Source organism: Bos grunniens, chromosome 11, assembly GCF_055505025.1.
Source record: "Bos grunniens cultivar Pamir isolate PY7600 chromosome 11, Bosgru_T2T1.0, whole genome shotgun sequence".
In the NCBI taxonomy this organism is placed as follows: Eukaryota; Metazoa; Chordata; class Mammalia; order Artiodactyla; family Bovidae; genus Bos; species Bos grunniens.
The window spans coordinates 3,209,309-3,227,750 of record NC_141175.1 but is presented as its reverse complement, the minus strand read 5'-3'; the positions used below and the strand labels follow the sequence as shown (position 1 = coordinate 3,227,750).

Here is an 18,442-nt window from a genome sequence, read left to right as displayed (position 1 = left end):
AATGCACTGACCCGGGAAGGTGTGCCCCATACCCGAGGAGTGGACATGGGGGGCAGCCGCACTGGCAGCAAGGCCAAGGCAGAAGCTTGGGACTGGGCCCCTGCGTGTGCCAGACACCACCTTGGACCCCCACTCCTCCTCTGAGGCCCTGAAAGCTGGCAGGCATGACCGTCTGGACCCCCACTTTACTGCAGGGAAGCCGGGCCCAGGGAGTTCCAGAACCCTGCCCAAGGGCACGAGATCCCCCCACCCCGGGTTTGGCCCCGGAGCACGTTGCTGCTGCCACCCCAGTCCGGGGGCCCATGGGTAGCTGCTACCTACCAGGTGCCCGGCGGCTCTCACCAGCTTGTGGGTGGAGAAGGGGAAGGCGTCGTCGCTCAGGTCGGCCTCCAGCAGCTCCTGGAGAATGGCCCGGCTGTGAGCAAGGACAAGGCTGGTCAGTCAGTAGGGCAAGAAACACCTGCCAAGCCCACCTGGGTGCGCACCCTGGGCTGGGAGGGCTCTGAGGGCACCGCGGTGGTCAGGCTGAGGTCCTGTCCTCACGGGGCAGACCGAGAACAAACGTGCTCTTAATAAAACACACCAAGGTAGAGACGTGCAGAAGTCCAGTCATACGAGAAAGGCACGTTCGGGACTCCCCTGGCCACCCAGCTAAGACTGCAGAGTAACGTCAGCTAAGACTCTGTTCTTACACTGCAGGGCCGTGGGTTTGATCCCCAGTGGGGGAGCTGAGACCTCAAACACCAGGCACCATGGCCAAAACAATTTATCAAAAAAAAAAAAAAAAAAAAAGGCACCTTCATCGGAAACAGTGGCAGAAATAGCCAAGCCCTGGCTCTCCTTTCTCAGATGGGGAACCCAGGCCTGGGGCAGCTGTCTAACCAGTTAACGCCCGACCTGCCAAAGCCCCCCAAGGGCAGGGGCCCCTTTCCTCGCCCCTCTGCCCGGCTGTGCCCGGAAGAGTCTGAACCTCACGCTTGATACTTCGCCTGAGACCTTCCAGTGTCCATGGAAACCCTCACCTCTGGGGTGCCTTGCTTCTCGCCTCCCTCCCTGCCAGCCTGAGCTCACTCTTGCACCATGCACATTCCCTCCAGGCGTCCCAGCCCCTGTTGAATCTTCCGTCATCCTTCAGGTCTTGGCTCATCTGTCACCTCCTACAAGAAGCCCTCCCGGATTCCCTGAGTCTGGGTCAAGTCCCCCCTCAACGCCCCTGGCCTGAGCCCGTGGCCCTGAAACGTCTCCCACCAGGGCACCTCTCATGGTTGCAAACCTGCCCCACTGAACTGGGAGCTCCGTGCTGACAGCGGCCCCTCTGCAGACATGCCTGGCACAGAAAGGGCACTTGGTAAATGGGACTGATTGAAGGTGGGCTGACTTTGCACCGCTGGGCCAGCTCCCCATCGGCAGGAAACAGTTCCCACCCACCCCCATTTCTGCCTTGCAGGGTCCCAGCCAGTGCCCAGAAACACTTCCGACCCTGATGATCCCCGCCCCCCAGGGTGCTGGCAGCTGCCTGCCCACGCTGGCCCGAGGTGCCCGGCCCGCTGCAATGTGTCAGGATCCTTATGTAACATCCCGGCACCCACGCATGCCTGCCCCTGGAGGAAGCACACTCGGTCCTCAAGAAGCCTGTCTACACTGCAGCCCTGGGCGGTGGGGTCTGCCCCACGGGGAAGGAGGAAGGAGCTGGAGCTGGGGCTCAGCAGGGCCGGGGGCCCCCAGTCGGGCACCAGCCTGGGCACGCAGGTCTGCAGGGCACAGGCCAGGGTGTGAGAGGCTGTCCGTCCCCCAGTGGGCAGCAGGTGGCACCAGAGGGCACCGGCTCTGGGCGGAGACCAGGTTCAGGCTTACTGTCCCCCGACCTGGTGCTGGGCCCTCTCGTTGCCTTGTGAGGACCGCGGGGCAGGCGTCAGCCAGAGGCCCCGAGCCGAGCACCTGGGTATTAACCACGCAACAGCGACCACCGCCCACCAGGCTGTCTCCACCAGCCACGAGTGGTCTCCTGAGCTTCGGTTAATTAAAAAAATTCTGTCTCGCCGGCCACCTTTCAAGGCCTTGCTGGCACGTATGGCTTAGAGGCTACCGTTCTGGGCCATCAATTCTGAACTGTCTCCTGAAAGTGCCACTGGTTGCAGGCCATCCAGCACGTCCCATGGTCCAGGTGCCACGACACGCTTCCCACGCAACAGCTCAGAAAGTTCAGCCCGTATCAGCGGCGCTGGTGACATTATTATTCATACAAGAAACTTTGGGTTATTTTTGAAGGAGCGAGGACAGCTTGGAGGAGAAAGTTAAGAAATCGCCAGGAGGAGGGGAGCTCGTCTTCCTGCCCTGGCAACTGTCACTCACCACCTTCCTGGAGCAGCTTATAATGAGGCTGGGAGAGCTGGCCTGTCCCCGCGGGCCGCGCCTTGATCAGTCTGTCTGGTGCCCCCTCCCTCCCCTGCCCACTCACCCCCCCACCACACCAGAAATAACCCAGTCCCTCCCCAAGGTCGACATGGCAATGAAGCTTCCAAGGACCGCCTAGCGCTCAGGAGTCCAGGACCACCCCCCCCATCCCCATTCAGCCTAGAGATGCGGACATCAGCTCACCCAGGGGAGAAATGCAGACCCCCACCTGCAGAACAGGGCGCTTCCCCGAGCCGGGCCAGGGCAAGCGTGGTCCATGCATCTTTCTGCAGAATCCCAGCATCCTGGTTCTCCTGCTGCGGCCGGCATGCTCACCCTCTCTCCACACGCCCCATTCCTGTCCTCCCCTCCTGTCTCAGCACGCCCCCACCCAGCCACCCCTGAGATGACCCTCGTCAAGTCCGCAGGAGCCACCGGGCCGCCAAACCCACCTGTCGATGCTCAGTCTTTGTCCGCTGACCACCCGGACACAGCTCGTCACTCCCTCCTTGGAGTCCTTCCTTCCCCTGGCCCTTGAAGCTCCTGCCCACCTCCCATACTCTGGCCCAGCATCAGAGACCCCGATAAAGCCCACGTCCAACCGTGCCCCTCCTCTGCTCAGCCCCCTCTCCTGGAGGAGCAGCCTCTGCCCTTGCAAGCTCTGGCCTCCGCGGGCCTCTGAGCTCGTCCTCCCCCACAGCCCTGCCGTCGCTGCGTTTCCTCCCGCCACGGGGCCTTTGCACCTGCCGCTCCCTCTGTCTGAAACACTGGCCCCTCAGAGAGTGCCAAGGCTTGAGTCCCATTTCCTCCAGTGTCTCCTCCAAGGTCCCCTTAACAGATACTGGCTTTCGTGAGCAGCCCGAGGTCCAGCATCTGATGGATAAGGTACAGGACCAACCCCGACTCTGCGAGCACTACTGCCGGCCTGTCCGCCGTGGGCCTCTGGGCGACGTGGGGCACACGCAGAGCCACCTGCAGCTCTGCCCGGGAGGGGAGGTCCACCCGCCCAGGACCCAGCCCGGAGCTGCTGGCTTGGCCAGCTCCAAGGCCCCAGGGAAAACGGACCCTGTGGCGGGGTCTGAGGGCAGCGACCAGGGATCCTGGTGTGACCCCAGGCTGACAGGGATGCCCGTGGACACAGCCGTGCGTCGTCTCAGCGAGCAGCTGGGGGATAACCTGGCTGGAGGCACACTGTCCTCTCTTCTTCACCACTAAGGAAACAAAGCAGTTCTCACCACCTAAAGGGCGGGGTCAGGACTGGAGCAGCTGTTGGAGCACCCCAGGCACCCCGCTGGTCGGCGCCAACACGCGGGGCTTGCCCCTGGTCCTCCACCCCGCGCCCACCCAGCCCTTCCCTGATGCCCAGCCAGAGGGTCTTTCCAAAGTGCACACGTGCCCAGGCGTCCCGTTGCCTCAGACTGTCCAGGCAGAAGCCAGCATCCAAGGGCCTTCTGGGAGCCGGTTCCTCGTGGGTGGGAACACAGCTCAGTAAACGCTCACAGGATGAATCAACGAGCGAATGATCGTCCGTAGACCTAGTCACTGGAGGTGCTCAGGGAGGAGCCGGTGTCCTCCTGCTGCGGAGCACCATTCTCAGCCCGGGTGGCACAGGGAGCCCCAGTCTGGCTCCGCCCACTTAGAAATGGCACACACAGTTCTCAGGCCATATCAACCATCCAGAGGCATCCCTGCCAGACTTCCACGACCCCTGTACCCTCAGATATTGAGTATGAGTCATATATTAAGAGCTTTTCCGTATCCCAGTGCTTTGAAAAGCATGTTCCTGCTTGGCCTCTTGAGGGTCGCCGGCACGTTCAGCTCACTACCCACCGCGTCCCATTCTAGACCAGTAAATGGTTCTGCCTTGGGCCCAGACAGAGGGACGAGGTGTACCCCGGCCCTCAAGTCCCCATCCTCTCCTCACCTGGCCGGGCCCTGGACGCTGATCAGGCCCAGGTCCTCGGAGCTGTCGATGAGCTGGCACCGGAACTTCCGGTCCTGCAGCACGGTCCTGATGTGGGACCAGTTGTGCTGGGCTGCGGCCCCGCCCACGGCCAGGTAGTATCCGTCGCCTGCAGGAGAAGCACCGGGACTCAGAGCAGGGCTGCGGGGAGGCAGGAGGAGGCAGGACCAGGAGGGGCGGCCCAAGGCCTCCGTGGAGGAAACAAGCCCTCCTCCCTTGAACGTGAGCCACCCAGGCCTGAGTCGGGGGACCCTCCCAATGGGGCTCTGGGTTCTCATCGCCCACAGGACAGAATGCCAAGGGAGCATTTTCAGGGAGCGTCCAAGGCTTTCTCCCACTTCTCAAAGGGTCTGTGATCCAGGGAAGTGTAAGCGCCCCCAGCACAGTCACCCCTCGGGAGATCCTGAGTCCCACCTCAGCCACCAGCGCTGGGTGACCTCGGACAAGCCTCTGTCCCTCTCTGAGGCTGCATCCTCACCAGTTCCCATCTCTCTCCACATTCCCATGTCCCCACCCCATTCCCAGGGTTCCCAGCGGTGGGCTTTCAGAGGCTGGAATTTTAAAGCCATTACACCGCTGACCCTCCCCCAGAGGCTGACACGCGTCAACACCCTCGGGTTTCTGAAAAGGAGACTGAGGTTCAGAGAGGCCCCACGTGGAAGACTGCCTCTAGCCAGCTCTGAGTCCACAGCCTGTGGAGCAGCCACTGGGCCAAACCGCCCCCCGGGAACTGCTGAGTGGAGGCAGCCCAGCTCCGCCTGGTGTCCTGAGAGCCACCGTCCCGGGCGGGCGACCTTAGACGGCCGTGTGGCCCTCGGTCCCTGGAGAACCTGTCACTGCCCACTGTCTGTGGATCTTGGCCACCGCTCTCCCTCCTGGATGGGAGGGGCTGCCGCACGAGAGACCAGACGGCTCCCACGCCCGCCGAGGGGTGACGTGATGGGCAGCAGACCTCGCTCAGGGAATCAGACCCGTACAGATAAGGGGCTCGGACGCTGAGCTCCCTGTCACTGGAGACATGCAAGCAGAAGTGGAGGACCTGCAGAGGGCAGTCCAGGCATCAGCTTGGGCCCAGAGCTGGAGATCTTCCAAGGATCTGTCCCCCGCCTCAGACTGGGAGTTCCATGGGAACCAAGACAGCCGATTCGGCATAGATGCCGGAGGCAGGAAGGAGGTAACTTCTCCCTCCACGTGGGAGGCACGGCCTTATCCGTGGCTCACTCTGTTCCGGGCAGGTGAGATGAGCACATGCATGCTGATGCCGCCCTGAAACCCCGCAGGACAGGCAGGTTCAAAGGCATAACCACCGAGCACTCAGGGCTCAGCACCGCTGCCCAAACAAAGGCTGCATTCAGCCTGAGGCAAGACCTCTGATCTCCCAGGCCCTGACCGCAGCGGGCACACGCGGGATTGCAGAGCAGCCTCGGAAGCCCTTCCCGCCCGTCCCGCACTGGCCGCCGCCTCACTGAGCTAGGCTGCCATCGGGGCGCTGCTGGGCCCCGGGGCACCTCTCACCTTCAAAGGCGGGGGCCAGCGGGGAGGCCTGGGGGCCGGGGGCCAGGCGGCTCACGGTCAGGTCGCTCTCTGTGCCCCCGCGGTGGTTCAGCATGCACGTGTACACTGTGGAGCCTGCGGGCAGGAGAAAGACCCCAGAGAGGGGGGAGCCGCTCAGCAGGGCGGGCGGTCCCTCAGGGCCAGGTAGCCTTGGCCAGATGCCCGGGGGAACCCTGATAGGCCTCTCAGCTTGGTGATGCCGCCGTGACTCGATGACCCAGAGAGGGACGGGCAGGCCACCGAGCACCGCCGTCCTCGGAGGAGGAAGGAGCAAGAAGACTTACTTATTTTGAAATGTGACTCTTCCCACCCATCCCTCCCACCCACCCCCCACCTCACGCTGGGGCACTTTCAGGGCAGGATTTACTTCTCATTCACTTTGGTGCTCGAGTGCCAAGCCTGGCATAGCAGAAGCTCCATGAATGCTGAATACATGAATACGTGGATGGAAGACGGGGATGAATGGGGAGGTGGGGAGAGGGGAGGGGCAGGGATGGATGGGAGGAGGGGGTGGGGGGTAGAAGGATGTTAGCAGGGTGAATGGGGGGAGGGGGACCAGGGGAGGTGGGTAGCAGGGGCATGTGATGAGGTGTGTGGGTGGTTTGGCAGGATACATGGTGTAATGGGTTGCACTGTGTCTCCCTAAATGGTGTGTTGGGGTCCTAACTCCCAGTCCCTCTGAAAAATGGACCTTATCTGGAAATAGGGTCTTTGCAGACGGGATCACGTTAAGAAGATCAGAACTCATGAGAATGGACCTGATCTCACACGACTCATGTCCTTAGAAGAAGAATACGCAGGGAGACGGCCTGTGACCGCAGAGGCAGAGGCTGGAGTGATGTAGTTGAAAGTTGTGGGCTGGCGGCCGCGGCCGGAAGCCAGGAGATCCCACGGTCTCTGGCCCTGACTTTGAACTTCCAGCGTCAGACTCTTAAGACAACACATGAGGGTTGTTTAAAGCCATTCAGTGCGGTATTTCGGTGCAGCAGTATCACCAGGAAGTAACAGCAGTGGGGCCGGGAGAGTTTGGGGGCAGGTAGATGGGTGGGGAAGACGCTAAGCGCATGGTTGATGAAAAAAGGGGAAGTGAGGATCCCAAACACTGTCTGGGACACACTTACACCACGGGATTATTCATCCTTCATTCCGAATTCAAATGCAAGTGAGCATCCTGTGTTTTCACTGAATTCTAGAAACCCTATCGGAGAGAGCATTCCTAGAGGGGGAATGGACAGGCTCCTCAGCCCCAGGAGACTGTTCTGAGGGCCTGCTGCCTCGAATCCCCTCTGGAACAAAGTCAGAGGTGGATAGTGGAGGACGCAGAGGAAGGTGGAGGGGGCTGGGCCTTGGGGCTTGGCGACCAGGGCAGAGGGGGCTGGAGGCGGGGGCCCAGGGCTAGGCTGGGGGCAGAGCCGTGAGCTGCGTGAGCCCGGAGCGGTCAGCCTGTGCCCAGGGCCGCACTGAGGCGGGGGAGGCACGCAGCCCTCCCGCTCCATACCTGGGGGCCGGCTGACGTCGGCGGAGAAGAGCCAGTCGGCAGCCTTCCTGGCGTCTGGGCCCACCAGGAAGAACTTCCCGAAGTAGGACATGTCGAACACGGCCGCGGCCCCCCTGCAGGCCAGACACTCCTTCTTGATCTGAAAAGTTCCAGAGTTGGGGTACCATGGGGGCTTCGGGACCCGCCTCCCCGAGAAAGACCCCACAGCCCTGGGCTCCAAGACCCTCTCCTCCCCTCCAGCTAGAAACGCACGTGCACACTCTCCTCGGGCGCAGGAAGAGCGCCCTGCTGGTGCGCATGTGCACAGTGTCCTCGGGCGCAGGGAAGAGCGCCCTGCGGGTGCAGGAGACCCGGGGGGAGCGCGGGCCGCGAGAGGATAGGCTCCAAAGGGTGAAGGCCAGCGGAATGTGTTCTTTGACCACAATGGAATCCAATTAGAAATCCGCAGCAGAAGGAAAATTGGGAAGTTCACAAATAAGTGAAACTAGAAAACACACTTCTTAATAACCAGTGGATCAAGTGAAAAGGTCACCAGGAGGACTGGAAACCCTTGGAGAGGGATGAACACGAGGAAACAACGTGTGCAGACTGACGCCGGAGGCCAGCGCCGCCTCATCCGACGTCACACCTGCAAAGGCTCTCAAGTCAGCCACCTCGCACTCCGCTTGGAGAAACCAGAAAAGGGAAAGCAAATTAAACCCAGTGCAGGCAGAAGGAAAGAAATAACAAAGACTGGAAAGGAAATAAACAAAAATCTCAAAAGATAGAGAAAATCAGCAAATGGAAAACTGGTTTTTGGAAAAGTTCAGTGAAATTAGCAAATCGTTAACTGAAATTACAAGAATCAAAAACGACTCCAAGTGCTAAAATCAGGAATGAAAGAAAGGTGTCACTATCCAATTCATAGGAGAGAATTGTAAGGACTCCTGTGAGCCACTGTCCACCAATAAATCAGACACGAAACAGAAATTCCCAGAAAGACACAAATCGCTGAAGTCGGTTGAAGGGGAAACAGACAGTCTGAACAGATCTACAACCAAAAGAGACTTCTTCAGTCATTTAAAACTCTCCACACGGAAAAGCCCAGGCCCACATGGCTTCACTGGTGAATTTTACCAAACATTCAAAGAAGAATTAATACCAGTTCTTCACAAACTCTTCCCGTGAGGCCAACATTACCCCAAAACCAAAACCAAAGGCCTCATAAGAAAATCAGAGACCAATATCCTTCATGACTATAGATACAAAAAACCTCCATGATATACTAACACACTAGATTCAACAACATATAAAAAGGATTACGTGATCAAGTGGAATTTATTCCAGAAATGGGAGTCTGGCTCACCATTCCCAAATCAATATAATGTACCATATTAATGGAGCAAAGGACAAAAACCAAATGGTCATCTCAATAGATGCAGAAAAAGTATTCGACAAAATCCAACACTAGGTCATGATAAAAACTCCATATAAACTACAACTAAAAGGGAATTTGCTTGACCTGATAAAAGGCACGAGCAAAATCCCACTTAATGAGGACAGACTGGATGTCCGCTGCTAAGATCAGGAACAAGACGGGGCTGTCCCCTCTGCCACTTCCACTCAACATCGTATTGGTAGAATTTTTCTGCTACCAGTGATATCATTAAAGAAGTGAAAAGACAACCCACAGAAGGGAAAAAATAATTACAAATCATAAATCGGGTAAGGGACTTGTATCCAGAATGTATAGAGAATTCTTATAATCCAATAAAAAGACAACTCAATTTTAAAATAAGCAAAATATCCAAATAGAAATTTATCCAAAAAAGATATAGAAATGACTAAATAAGCACATAAAACAGATGTTCAATATCATTGGTCATTAGGGAACATTGTGCTGGAGGTCCGACCCAGGGCAATTAGGCAAGAAGAAATAAAAGGTATCCAGACTGAAAAAGAAGAAGTAAAACTATCTCTATTTGCAGATGACATGATCTTACATATAGAAAATCCTAGAGAACTCACTGAAAAAAAAACTGTTATAATTAATAAAATAGTTCAACCAGGTTGGAGGATATAGGGTCAACATAAACAAAAAAATAATTTCTATACAATAGCAGTGAGCCATTAATGAAATTAGGAAAATAATTCCATTTACATCTTCAAAAAGAGTTTTTAAAGGCTTACAAATAAATTGAACAAATGAGGGGCAAATTTGTACTCTCGAGAAAATGTCTCTGAAGAAAATTAAAGCAGACCTAAATAAATGGAAAGGCCTCTCGTGTTTGCAAGATGAAGACTTATCATTGCTAAGATGAGGGTAGCACCTCATGTTGGTCTACAGATTTGACAGGGTCTCTACCAAAACCCCAGCGGGCTTCTCGGCAGACATTGACAAACTGAGGCTAAACTTCATACAGAAATGCAAGGCGCTTGGAATGTTCAAGACAATCTTGAAAAAGGAGAACAAAGCTAGAAGATCTGCTCTTCTGATTTCAAAACTTACTACAAAGTTACTGTACTCGAGACAGTGGTGCAAACATACGGATGGAAATGTAGATCAGTGGGATGGAATGGAGAGTCCAGCGATAAACCCTCACCTTATGGTCAGCTGATCTGCACAAGGATGCCAGGACAATTCAATGGGGAAAAGAGTAACCTTCAACAGATGGTGCCGAACAACTGAATAGCCACTTGCAAAAGTCTAAAGCTGGGTCCCTTCTTACACCTTTCACGAAGCTTCATCAAAATGGACCACAGACCTACGTATAAGACTGAAAACTACACAATTCTGAGAAGAAGACATAGTAAACCATTGTGACCTGAGTTAGGAAACACTTTCTTAAATATGACACCAAAGCCCCAGGGACAAAAGAAGGCATACATAAGCTGTTTTCATTCAGTCACCAAGTCATGTCCGACTATTTGCAACTCCATGGACTGCAGCACGCCAGGCTTCCCTGTCCCTCACCATCTCCTGGAGTTTGCCCAAGTTCATGTCCATGTCAAGTACATAAGCTGTACTTCATCAAAATTAAGAACTTTTGTGCTACCGATGATATCACTAAAAAAGTGAAAAGACAACCCACAGAAGGGAAAAAATAATTACAAATCATAAATCGGATATGGAACTTGTATCCAGAATGTATAGAGAGTTCTTATAACCCAGTAAGAAGACAAACAACTCGATTTTAAAATGAACAAAATATCCAAATTGAAATTTCTCCGAAACAGACAAATGGCTAAATAAGCACATAAAAAAGATGTTCAACATCATGGGTCATTGGGGAAACGCAACTCAGATCGTTGAGATACCACTTCACACCCACGAGGATGGCTAAAACCAAAAACAGAATTACGAGCGCCGATGAGGATAGAGAAATTGAAACCTCGTCCACCAAGGGTGGGGACATAAAATGGTGCAGCCACTTTGGAAAACCCTCGGCAGGTCCCCAAAAATGTTAGACGCGGAGTCACTACATGCCCCAGCACTCCCGCTCCTAGATACGAGAACTGAAAACATTTGCCTAAAAACCTGTGCACACATTTGCAGAGCAGCATTATTCACAATGGCCCCAAAGTCCAATGACTCACGCATCCATCCACAGATGAATGGATAAATAAAAAGGAGTGTACCCCTGCCATGGAATACTGTTCCGAAGAAGAAGTAACAAAGCACTGACATGTCCTCAAACATGGAGGTGACAGAGGCCAGTCACTAAAGACCACCACTGTGTGAGTGCCTTACGGAAAACGTCCAGATACGATACATCTACAGAGACAGGACGTAGATCAGAGGCTTCCGGAAGGTGAGTTTGGAATGAGAGAGGGGCAGAGGCTGCGAGAGGGCCAGCAGCCCGCGCCTTCTCCCCCATCCCACGGTTCAGACGCCACTGCCCAGCGGTCTACAATTAGCCTTACAGCCAGCTGCCTGCTGAGGCCCAGGCACGGGGCGTGGTCTGCTCAGGGTTACACAGGAGGAAATGATGGAGCCTGGGTCTATCCAGCAGTGCCCGGACCCCAAGAGGCCCCCAAGTGCATCCTCCCCACCGTGTCTTCAGTGATTCCACCTGGATGGGAGGGAGGGCATGGATGGCGAGTCTCTATACCAGGGAAACTGGCCAGCATGGGGCCAGCTCCCTGCCCTCCACCCCGGGGCAGCTGGCTGCCACACAGTGTCCCACTGACTCATCTCCTGAACCCCAAAGGCCGCTGCTCACCACTGTCCAGACCCCACCACCCTTTACAGCTCCCCCTCCACTGTCAGGCGTCAGGGTGCCTTCGCTTACGCTGCTGGGGCTGCAGATCCAACCCCCAGACAACTTGCAGGCCAAGTCTTATCTGCCCGGGCTGGGGAAGCTGCCAAGGCTGAGAACGAGCGTGCATCTCCTGCTCCGGGATGTCGAGGCGCCTCTGCTGGGATGCAGCCAGGAAGTGGAGCTGGCACCCCGGCCCGGCGCCCACATCCTTAAGGGCCTGAACACCCCGTGGGCCTTGGAAGCCGCCCCGCGGAGGTGCCAGACGGAGTCCCATTCGCTCCTGGGAGAGGCAGCCCCCAGGGCCTCCTGGACTTCCAGAGGCACGTGCCTCCCCTCCGGTTTCAGAAGCCTCTTCCCCAGCGCCTTCACTAGAGCAAGCTTGGGGGGACGTGTGGTTCCTTCCCTACGGGATCAGGTGCAAAGTCCAGGTATGGGCCACGCTCAAGATACATTCAGAGTTTGTAGGCAGCAGCAGCAGGGCACGAAACCCAGCCCAGGGTGCTTCTGAGTGAGGGGCCTCACACGACTGCAGGGGTCCCACGTCCAGGAGGCTTCTCAGGCCTCCCGTCTCTGGGGACAACCCCCAGGCTGAGGCCGTGGCCCCAGCCCAGTGTAGACACTGAGCGAGCCTTCATCCCCCTGTGCGGTCGGCCACATGCTCACGGATACAGAGAGCACATTCTCCTCTGGAACACAACAGCTGGGTGTCTCAGCAGGGACGCTGGAGTTGTCTTCTCTGCAGACACTGAGAACCCCTAGCGTGATGCGGACCTGGGGGAGGCCTGGCCCCTAGGACCCCATCACCTCCTCTCCCACTGTACCAGGGAGCTGGGCTTGGAAGGGCCCAGGAGCCACCGGAGCAGCCACACCTGCCCATTTCCGGAGCAAGCTGGGCAGTGAGCGGGCCCCAGCTGCGGTCTCCTCTGCTCGCCCCCTGGGGGTCCTGTCTTGGACCTCCTTGTTCTGGGTCTGCTCGGTCAGAGCGGCAGACGGGAGCCATGGCCCCAGATCCGGCAGGGGGCTCGCCACCCACAGTCACACTTGGGGGCGGTTCTGAGGGCCTCCAAGAGATGAATCCCCGGCCCGAGACCACACAGCCTGAGCCAGGCCGGGCTGCCTGGCTGATGCCCCCAGCAGGCCGCGCCACTGGCAAAGTCTCAGAACAGCCGGAGGGCCGAGGAGAGCATCACCTATTCTGCCTCAAAACTGAGTCAGCCCAAAACGGGATGGGGGTACAGGGAGCCGGCTGGGAGAGGGCTGGAGCTCCCCAGGCGCCTCCCCCGACCGGCCCAAAGTGCCGCCCAGCTTTCTGCCCCTTGGGGTTGGGGGCCTACCACATCGTGGTGCGGAGGGAAGCTGAAGGTGTACTCCTGGCCCAGCAGCCGGCCGTAGGTGTAGTCCTCGCGGGCCCGATGCCCGTACGCCCCGCAGTAGTCGTAGGGGAGCACCTGCGGCAGGCGAGGGGGTGTCACAGCCCGGCCCTCCTCCCTGCACACGCTGCCTGGAGACCGAGGCCCACAGGACAGACGGATCTGGGCCCTGCCCTCGCCAGGTCCGACCCCCATCACAGGGCAGCACGTTTCGGACGGGGCTGGCTCAGGCATGCCAGCAGCATGGCACGAGCGAACTGTGGTCTCCGCAGCAGTGGGAGGGCGGGGCCCGAGACGGAGGAGAAATGGGGTGTGCTCGGGCAGGCAAAGAGGGGGAGAGAGGGGGCTGAACAGCAAACAGGGCGGGTTGACTGGGACCCCAGGGGCCACCCCAGGGCTTCCGCCTCAGTGCCGAGGGGCTGCGATGAGGCCCAGGGGTCAGCCTGCTGAAGAAGAGAGAGACAGAGTCAGGGGTGGGGTGGCTGCCGCAAGGATTCCGGATGCTGTTGCCATGGCGATCCAGGATGCGGTCCCGCTCCGGCCTGGCCCTGCTCAGAGGGTCTTGCACGTTCAGGAAGGGAGAGTCTCTGGACAGGTGGGGGAACCAAGGTGCAGAGAGACTGACGCTTGCCTCCAGTCCCCAGAGAGCCCTGACTGCCTGGCCTGAGGCAAGGCGGTGGGCCCCAGAGGCTGGGACTCAGCGCCTCTTGCCTTGGCCTCTCCTGTGCTTGGCCAGCCGCTCTCAGGGAGGCCCAGAACCCCACACCCCACTCTAGTCCTGTTCCTGCTGATGGAGCCCCTCCTTCCCAACTCCACGGCCACTCCTGGAAAAGCGTGAGCAAGCCCGGCACCTCTCACCCGCAGCAGGGCCAGCCCCGCCCTGTCTCTTCTCACCAGTAAGAGCTGAGGGTGAGGTCTTGACTGAACTGGGCCTCTCTGTTCCTCCAAGTACCCCCTCAGTCCCCACCCCCAGCTCCTGGCCGAGCCCTGGTCCAGGGAAGGCCTTTACAGGAGTCTCTGCGGGAAGTCATCTCCCTGGCCTGCCAAGTGGCTCCCACTGGCCCCTGAGGCCCCTGCAGGAACACCCCAGCCTGCTGCAGCCTGGCCAGGAAGCAGGGAGTAGGGGATGTCCGGCCGCCCAATGCCCTGGGCTCCCAGGGTGGCTCCTGGGTGGGAGGGGGCTGCAAAGCCCACCCATCTACGAACCAAGGGTGTGTTCCTGATTCTGGCTGTGGTCTCCTCCCCTTGCCCATGGGTTCTGGGAAAGAGGGGCTTCCAGGCACCAGGCTGGAGGCAGGGAGGGGTCTGTGTAGGCCTCTCCTCTCTGCTGACCCCAGAGGTCATCAGGAACTTGCCTTGGGACATGGTTGCTATGGAGATGGGAGATAGGTTGCACTTGGAAGGTGGCTGCTGAAGTATAGCGGCAGGAAGGGGCTTTTCATTTGTAAAAACCTGGATCCACTCCTATCCCCCTGGTTGTATTAAAGCATCACACCACCTGCCCCAGAGACCCAGGGCCTCACAGGCAGGATGGTTCCCAGTCTTTCCTCTGAGAACCCAGTTCCCTGGGAGGAACTGGGTGGGAGTTGGGAGCCCCCAAGAGGGCACCCAGAGGCCAGGACACTGCGAAAACCCCAACTTACAAACTAACACACGGAATGCGTCATTTTGTGCTCAGTCCTCCTACTCACATTAACAGTTGCAGCCGCCAAAAATATATGAACAACATTATGAGAAGATGCTCTAATTTCTCCCGTCAACGGGGGAGTCTCGTGTGTGGCCTCCTCGCTGTGGAGCACCAGCTTTCCTGGGCCCCTGGCCCATCTAAGGCGGTGGGAGGCCGGGCACTGTGGGTGGTGAGTGACGTCCGTGGCAGGGCCCCGAGGTCACAGGCGGACCGGGCGGACCAGCAGGGGCTCGACTTCTCCAAAGGCCAGACGAGCCTCCCACCCCACGGTTCACCAGGCTCCCGAGCGCCAGAGACAGCCAGGGGTGCGGACGCGGGGGTGGGCAGTGGGCGGGGCTGGAGGGCAGGGCCGGGCGTGTGCCGGGGGCCTACTCACCGGAGCTGGGCCCTGGGCGCCGAACCATCCCGGCCGCTCCCAGCCGTGCCGCTCTTGGAACACGCAGCCTCGTGCACGGAGCTCCTGTTGGGGGGCGGGGCACAGCGAGCAGACTCAGGCCTGGTGAACCCCCAGAGCAGGGCAGGGGGGCCGGGACCCGCCACCTGACACCTCAGGGCGTGGACGATACAGAGATGCTGGTGTTCAGACCCAGGACCCAAGCCCAGGCTCTGAGTCCAGGTCTAGGTCCCCCTGGCACCCCAGCTGCCCGCCCTGAGGATCCCCAATCTGTTAGGTCTCCCCTGGCACCCCAGCTGCCCGCCCTGAGAATCCCCGATCTGTTAGGTCTCCCCTGGCACCCCAGCTGCCCGCCCTAAGAATCCCCAATCTGTAGAACAACCTTCTCCTGTGGACGGAACTGCACCCCAAACTCCTGTGTTGAAGCTTTATCCCCAGAGTGACTGTACTGGGGACAGAGCTGGTGAGGAGGGAATTAGGGGAAATGAGGGCCCAAGGGCGGAGCCCAGATCCTTATCAGGTGAGGAGGAGCCAACACGGCGGGGAGATGGCCGTCCCGAAGCCAGGAAGAAGGCCCTCACCAGGGACCGGGCGGTGGGCTCCTTTACCCCTGACCATCCAGCCCCCAGAACGGTGAGAAATGAGCCCGAGCCCCCCAGCTGGCGGCGTCTGTTACAGGACAGCCGGGGACCCCGTGATGCCACAGCCGGTGTCCACCCAGGAGGAATGAAACCAGGGGAACGGCCAAGCAGTGCACACACGTGTTCACAACAGCCCTGACGAATGCAGGGGCGGCAGGTGTGGCCCACCCATACGACGGGGCGTTAGCCTCCGAAAGGAAGGACATTCTGACACCTGTTAGATCACAGATGAACCCCAGGAGCAAGCTAAGGAGAAGGAGCCAGTCACCAAAGGCCGCATGGTGTATGATTCCATTTATCTGAAATGACTAGAGGAGGCCAGTCCCCATAGACAGAGAGTAGCGCACTGGTGCTCAGACGTAAAGAATCCGCCGGCAACGCAGGAGACCCGGCTTCAATCCCTGGGTCGGGAAGATCCCCTGGAGGAGGATTCTTGCCTGGAGAACCCCATAGGTGGAGGAGCCTGGCGGGCTCCAGTCCACGGGGTCGCAGGGAGTCGGATACGACAGAGCGACTAACACTTTCACTCACTTTCACTTTTTCGAGGCTGGAAGGCGGGGGATGGGGAGTTATTGCTTAACGGGTACGAGGCTTCCTCTTGCGGTGACGGGAACGTTCTGGAACTAGCTGGAGGTATGGTCGCACAGCAGCATGGAGGCCCTGAAGCCCCCTGAACTGAGCACTTCAGGTTCAAATGGCAAGTTGTATATGACACGCACGTTGCCACAATAAAACATTACAGCAGACGCAGTAAGTTATTTCAGTGGCAGACCGCTTTGAAAATAAATGCGGTTGGGGGGGAAGAAAAGAATCTCCACTCTTGGGTTTAGAAGGTCCTGGGGCCGGGGCCCAGCCATGTCTGGAGCCCAGGAGGAGTGGGCCTTGGGAGCTGAGTCTGGCAGGACTTACAAGTGCCAGCCAGGACCAACGGGCACCCGAGGCCCAGACGGCCTGTGTCTCCCCCTCCCTGTGGGCCACCAGCCTCAAGGGGGAGGACGCACGCGGCCACATGCCCGCTGGTGACACCCTGATGTCTCCCTGGGCGTCCGAGGGGCTGGGAACAAGGACACAAAGCCTGCTGCCCTCCAGTAAGAAGGGGGCGCCTCCGCCTGAGACAAGTCGCCTCCCCGACGACACACACATCAGCCGTCAGCGGCCGGGAGGTGTCACGAGGGGGCGGCTAAGGAGGAAGTGGAGGCCTGCGTGAATGTAGATGCCTCCCCGGGGGCATGGCTGTGCGCCCACCAAGTCCCCTCCAGGCACAGCTGTACGCGCCTGGACAGCTTGTCTGCGCCCGGCTCCTTCCACCCCAGGCTTGGGGAGCAACCCTGTGTTCCTTGGGAAGCAGCTGAGCTACGTAGACAGTGCGGGTGATGAAAGCCTGGGGTCAGGCGGGGGGAACCTGAACCCACAGGGGTCCCAAGATTGCCCCCGGGCCCTCCAGGCCAGGCCGGAGAGCGGGACAGCCCAGGAACCTCTGCTGACTCTGTCCTGGTGGGGTAGCAGGGAGCGTGCGTGGACGCCAGCTGCCTCTGGGGTCCAGGGACTGGTCTCAGAGGAAGGAGGCCCTGTCTTCTATAAACACCACCTGCTCACTGAGCCTGCCGCCTGCCTCCCGCTCCACCCGTCCAGGGGATGGGCAGTCCCTGAGCATCTATCCAGAGTCAGGCTCTGTACCCAGAGACAGGCCCGGGCCCCGCTGGCTGGGTCCTTGCAGACAGGTAAGCTAAGCATGCAGCCCCAGACGAGGGCAAGGAAGCGGGAATGGAGATGGAATGGGGACGATAGGAGCAGGGGGACAGAGCCTGGGTTGCTGGGGACCTGAAGAGTGCTGAGGGGCAGGTCCCAGGAGAGGGCACCTGACGATGGGTTTCATCATATAAGTAGAAGTTTGTCAGGAGGAACGACGGCCCAGGCAGGCTGCTGCCTGGCTCGGCCTCCTGACCGGTGACTGCACACATCTGCCCCCGCGGCTACCCTGCCGCCTGTGCTGCTCCAAGCGCGTTTTACCCGCAAATGCCGGGAACGAGCCAGCCGCCTCGTCACCTCACGTGCCCTGCAGCCGGGACTCCCCGAGAGCGCCGCAGCCGGAGCAGAGCGGGCCCGTGGGGCTGGGGTACCTCGTGCAGGGGGCCCGTCCGCATGTTGCGTCCAGCCAGCGGCTCGTCGTGGGGGAAGACGACGGAGTAGTTCTTGGCGTAGGCCTCGTGGCTGCGCTCCCGGATCCAGCGGCCGTGGTCCGTGAGCGAGCGCTGGAAGCGCCTGTGGTGACAGAGAGGGGTGCGTCACCGCCTGGGGGACCCTCGTCCTCTCCCAGAGTCCTCCCCAAAGGGGCCTCGGGCACCCCCAAGCCTTGGGGAGCTCAGCTGCCTCCTCTGCAGCCCCCACAGCCGTCAGGCACAGGGACTGTGGGCGCAGGGCCTCAGGCTGGGGTCGTGCTGGGGGTAAGCCACGCCCCTCGTCCTACTGGGGAGCCACCCAGAAGCCTGGACCTTCCAGTGGAGGTTAACATTGGGGTCTTCAGAGTCTGGGGTCAGCAGGTGTGACAGCCTCTTTCTCCATGGGGCCCCCTCGGCAGAAACAAGGGGTGAAGATGAGAAACCCCCCAGAGGAATGGAGGCTTGTCTGGGGACCCTAGCTGTGTCTGCAGACCCTGCACCCGGGGACTCTGTGGCCAGGATCCCCACAGGATCCCCCCGG

General features: G+C 58.9%; 1 protein-coding gene across 13 annotated transcripts in view; it reads right to left on the bottom strand.

Annotated features, from left to right (window-relative positions):
* Positions 1-18,442, bottom strand: part of SARDH (sarcosine dehydrogenase) — a 60,459-nt gene that overhangs the window by 17,525 nt on the left and 24,492 nt on the right. For 8 of the 13 annotated variants that reach the window (XM_086324198.1, XM_086324202.1, XM_086324199.1 and 5 more), the window contains 7 exons: positions 17,863-18,004; positions 15,084-15,167; positions 12,985-13,098; positions 7,410-7,548; positions 5,873-5,986; positions 4,319-4,466; positions 322-415 (listed from right to left, as the gene is read on the bottom strand). In XM_086324198.1, the coding sequence (XP_086180324.1) occupies positions 322-415; positions 4,319-4,466; positions 5,873-5,986; positions 7,410-7,548; positions 12,985-13,098; positions 15,084-15,167; positions 17,863-18,004 (835 nt within the window). Of the gene's footprint in view, positions 1-321; positions 416-3,429; positions 3,606-4,318; positions 4,467-5,872; positions 5,987-7,167; positions 7,549-11,312; positions 11,462-11,680; positions 11,808-12,984; positions 13,099-15,083; positions 15,168-17,862; positions 18,005-18,442 lie in introns of those variants that run through there. The other 5 variants (XR_015136077.1, XR_015136078.1, XM_086324206.1 and 2 more) reach the window with 4 other exon arrangements.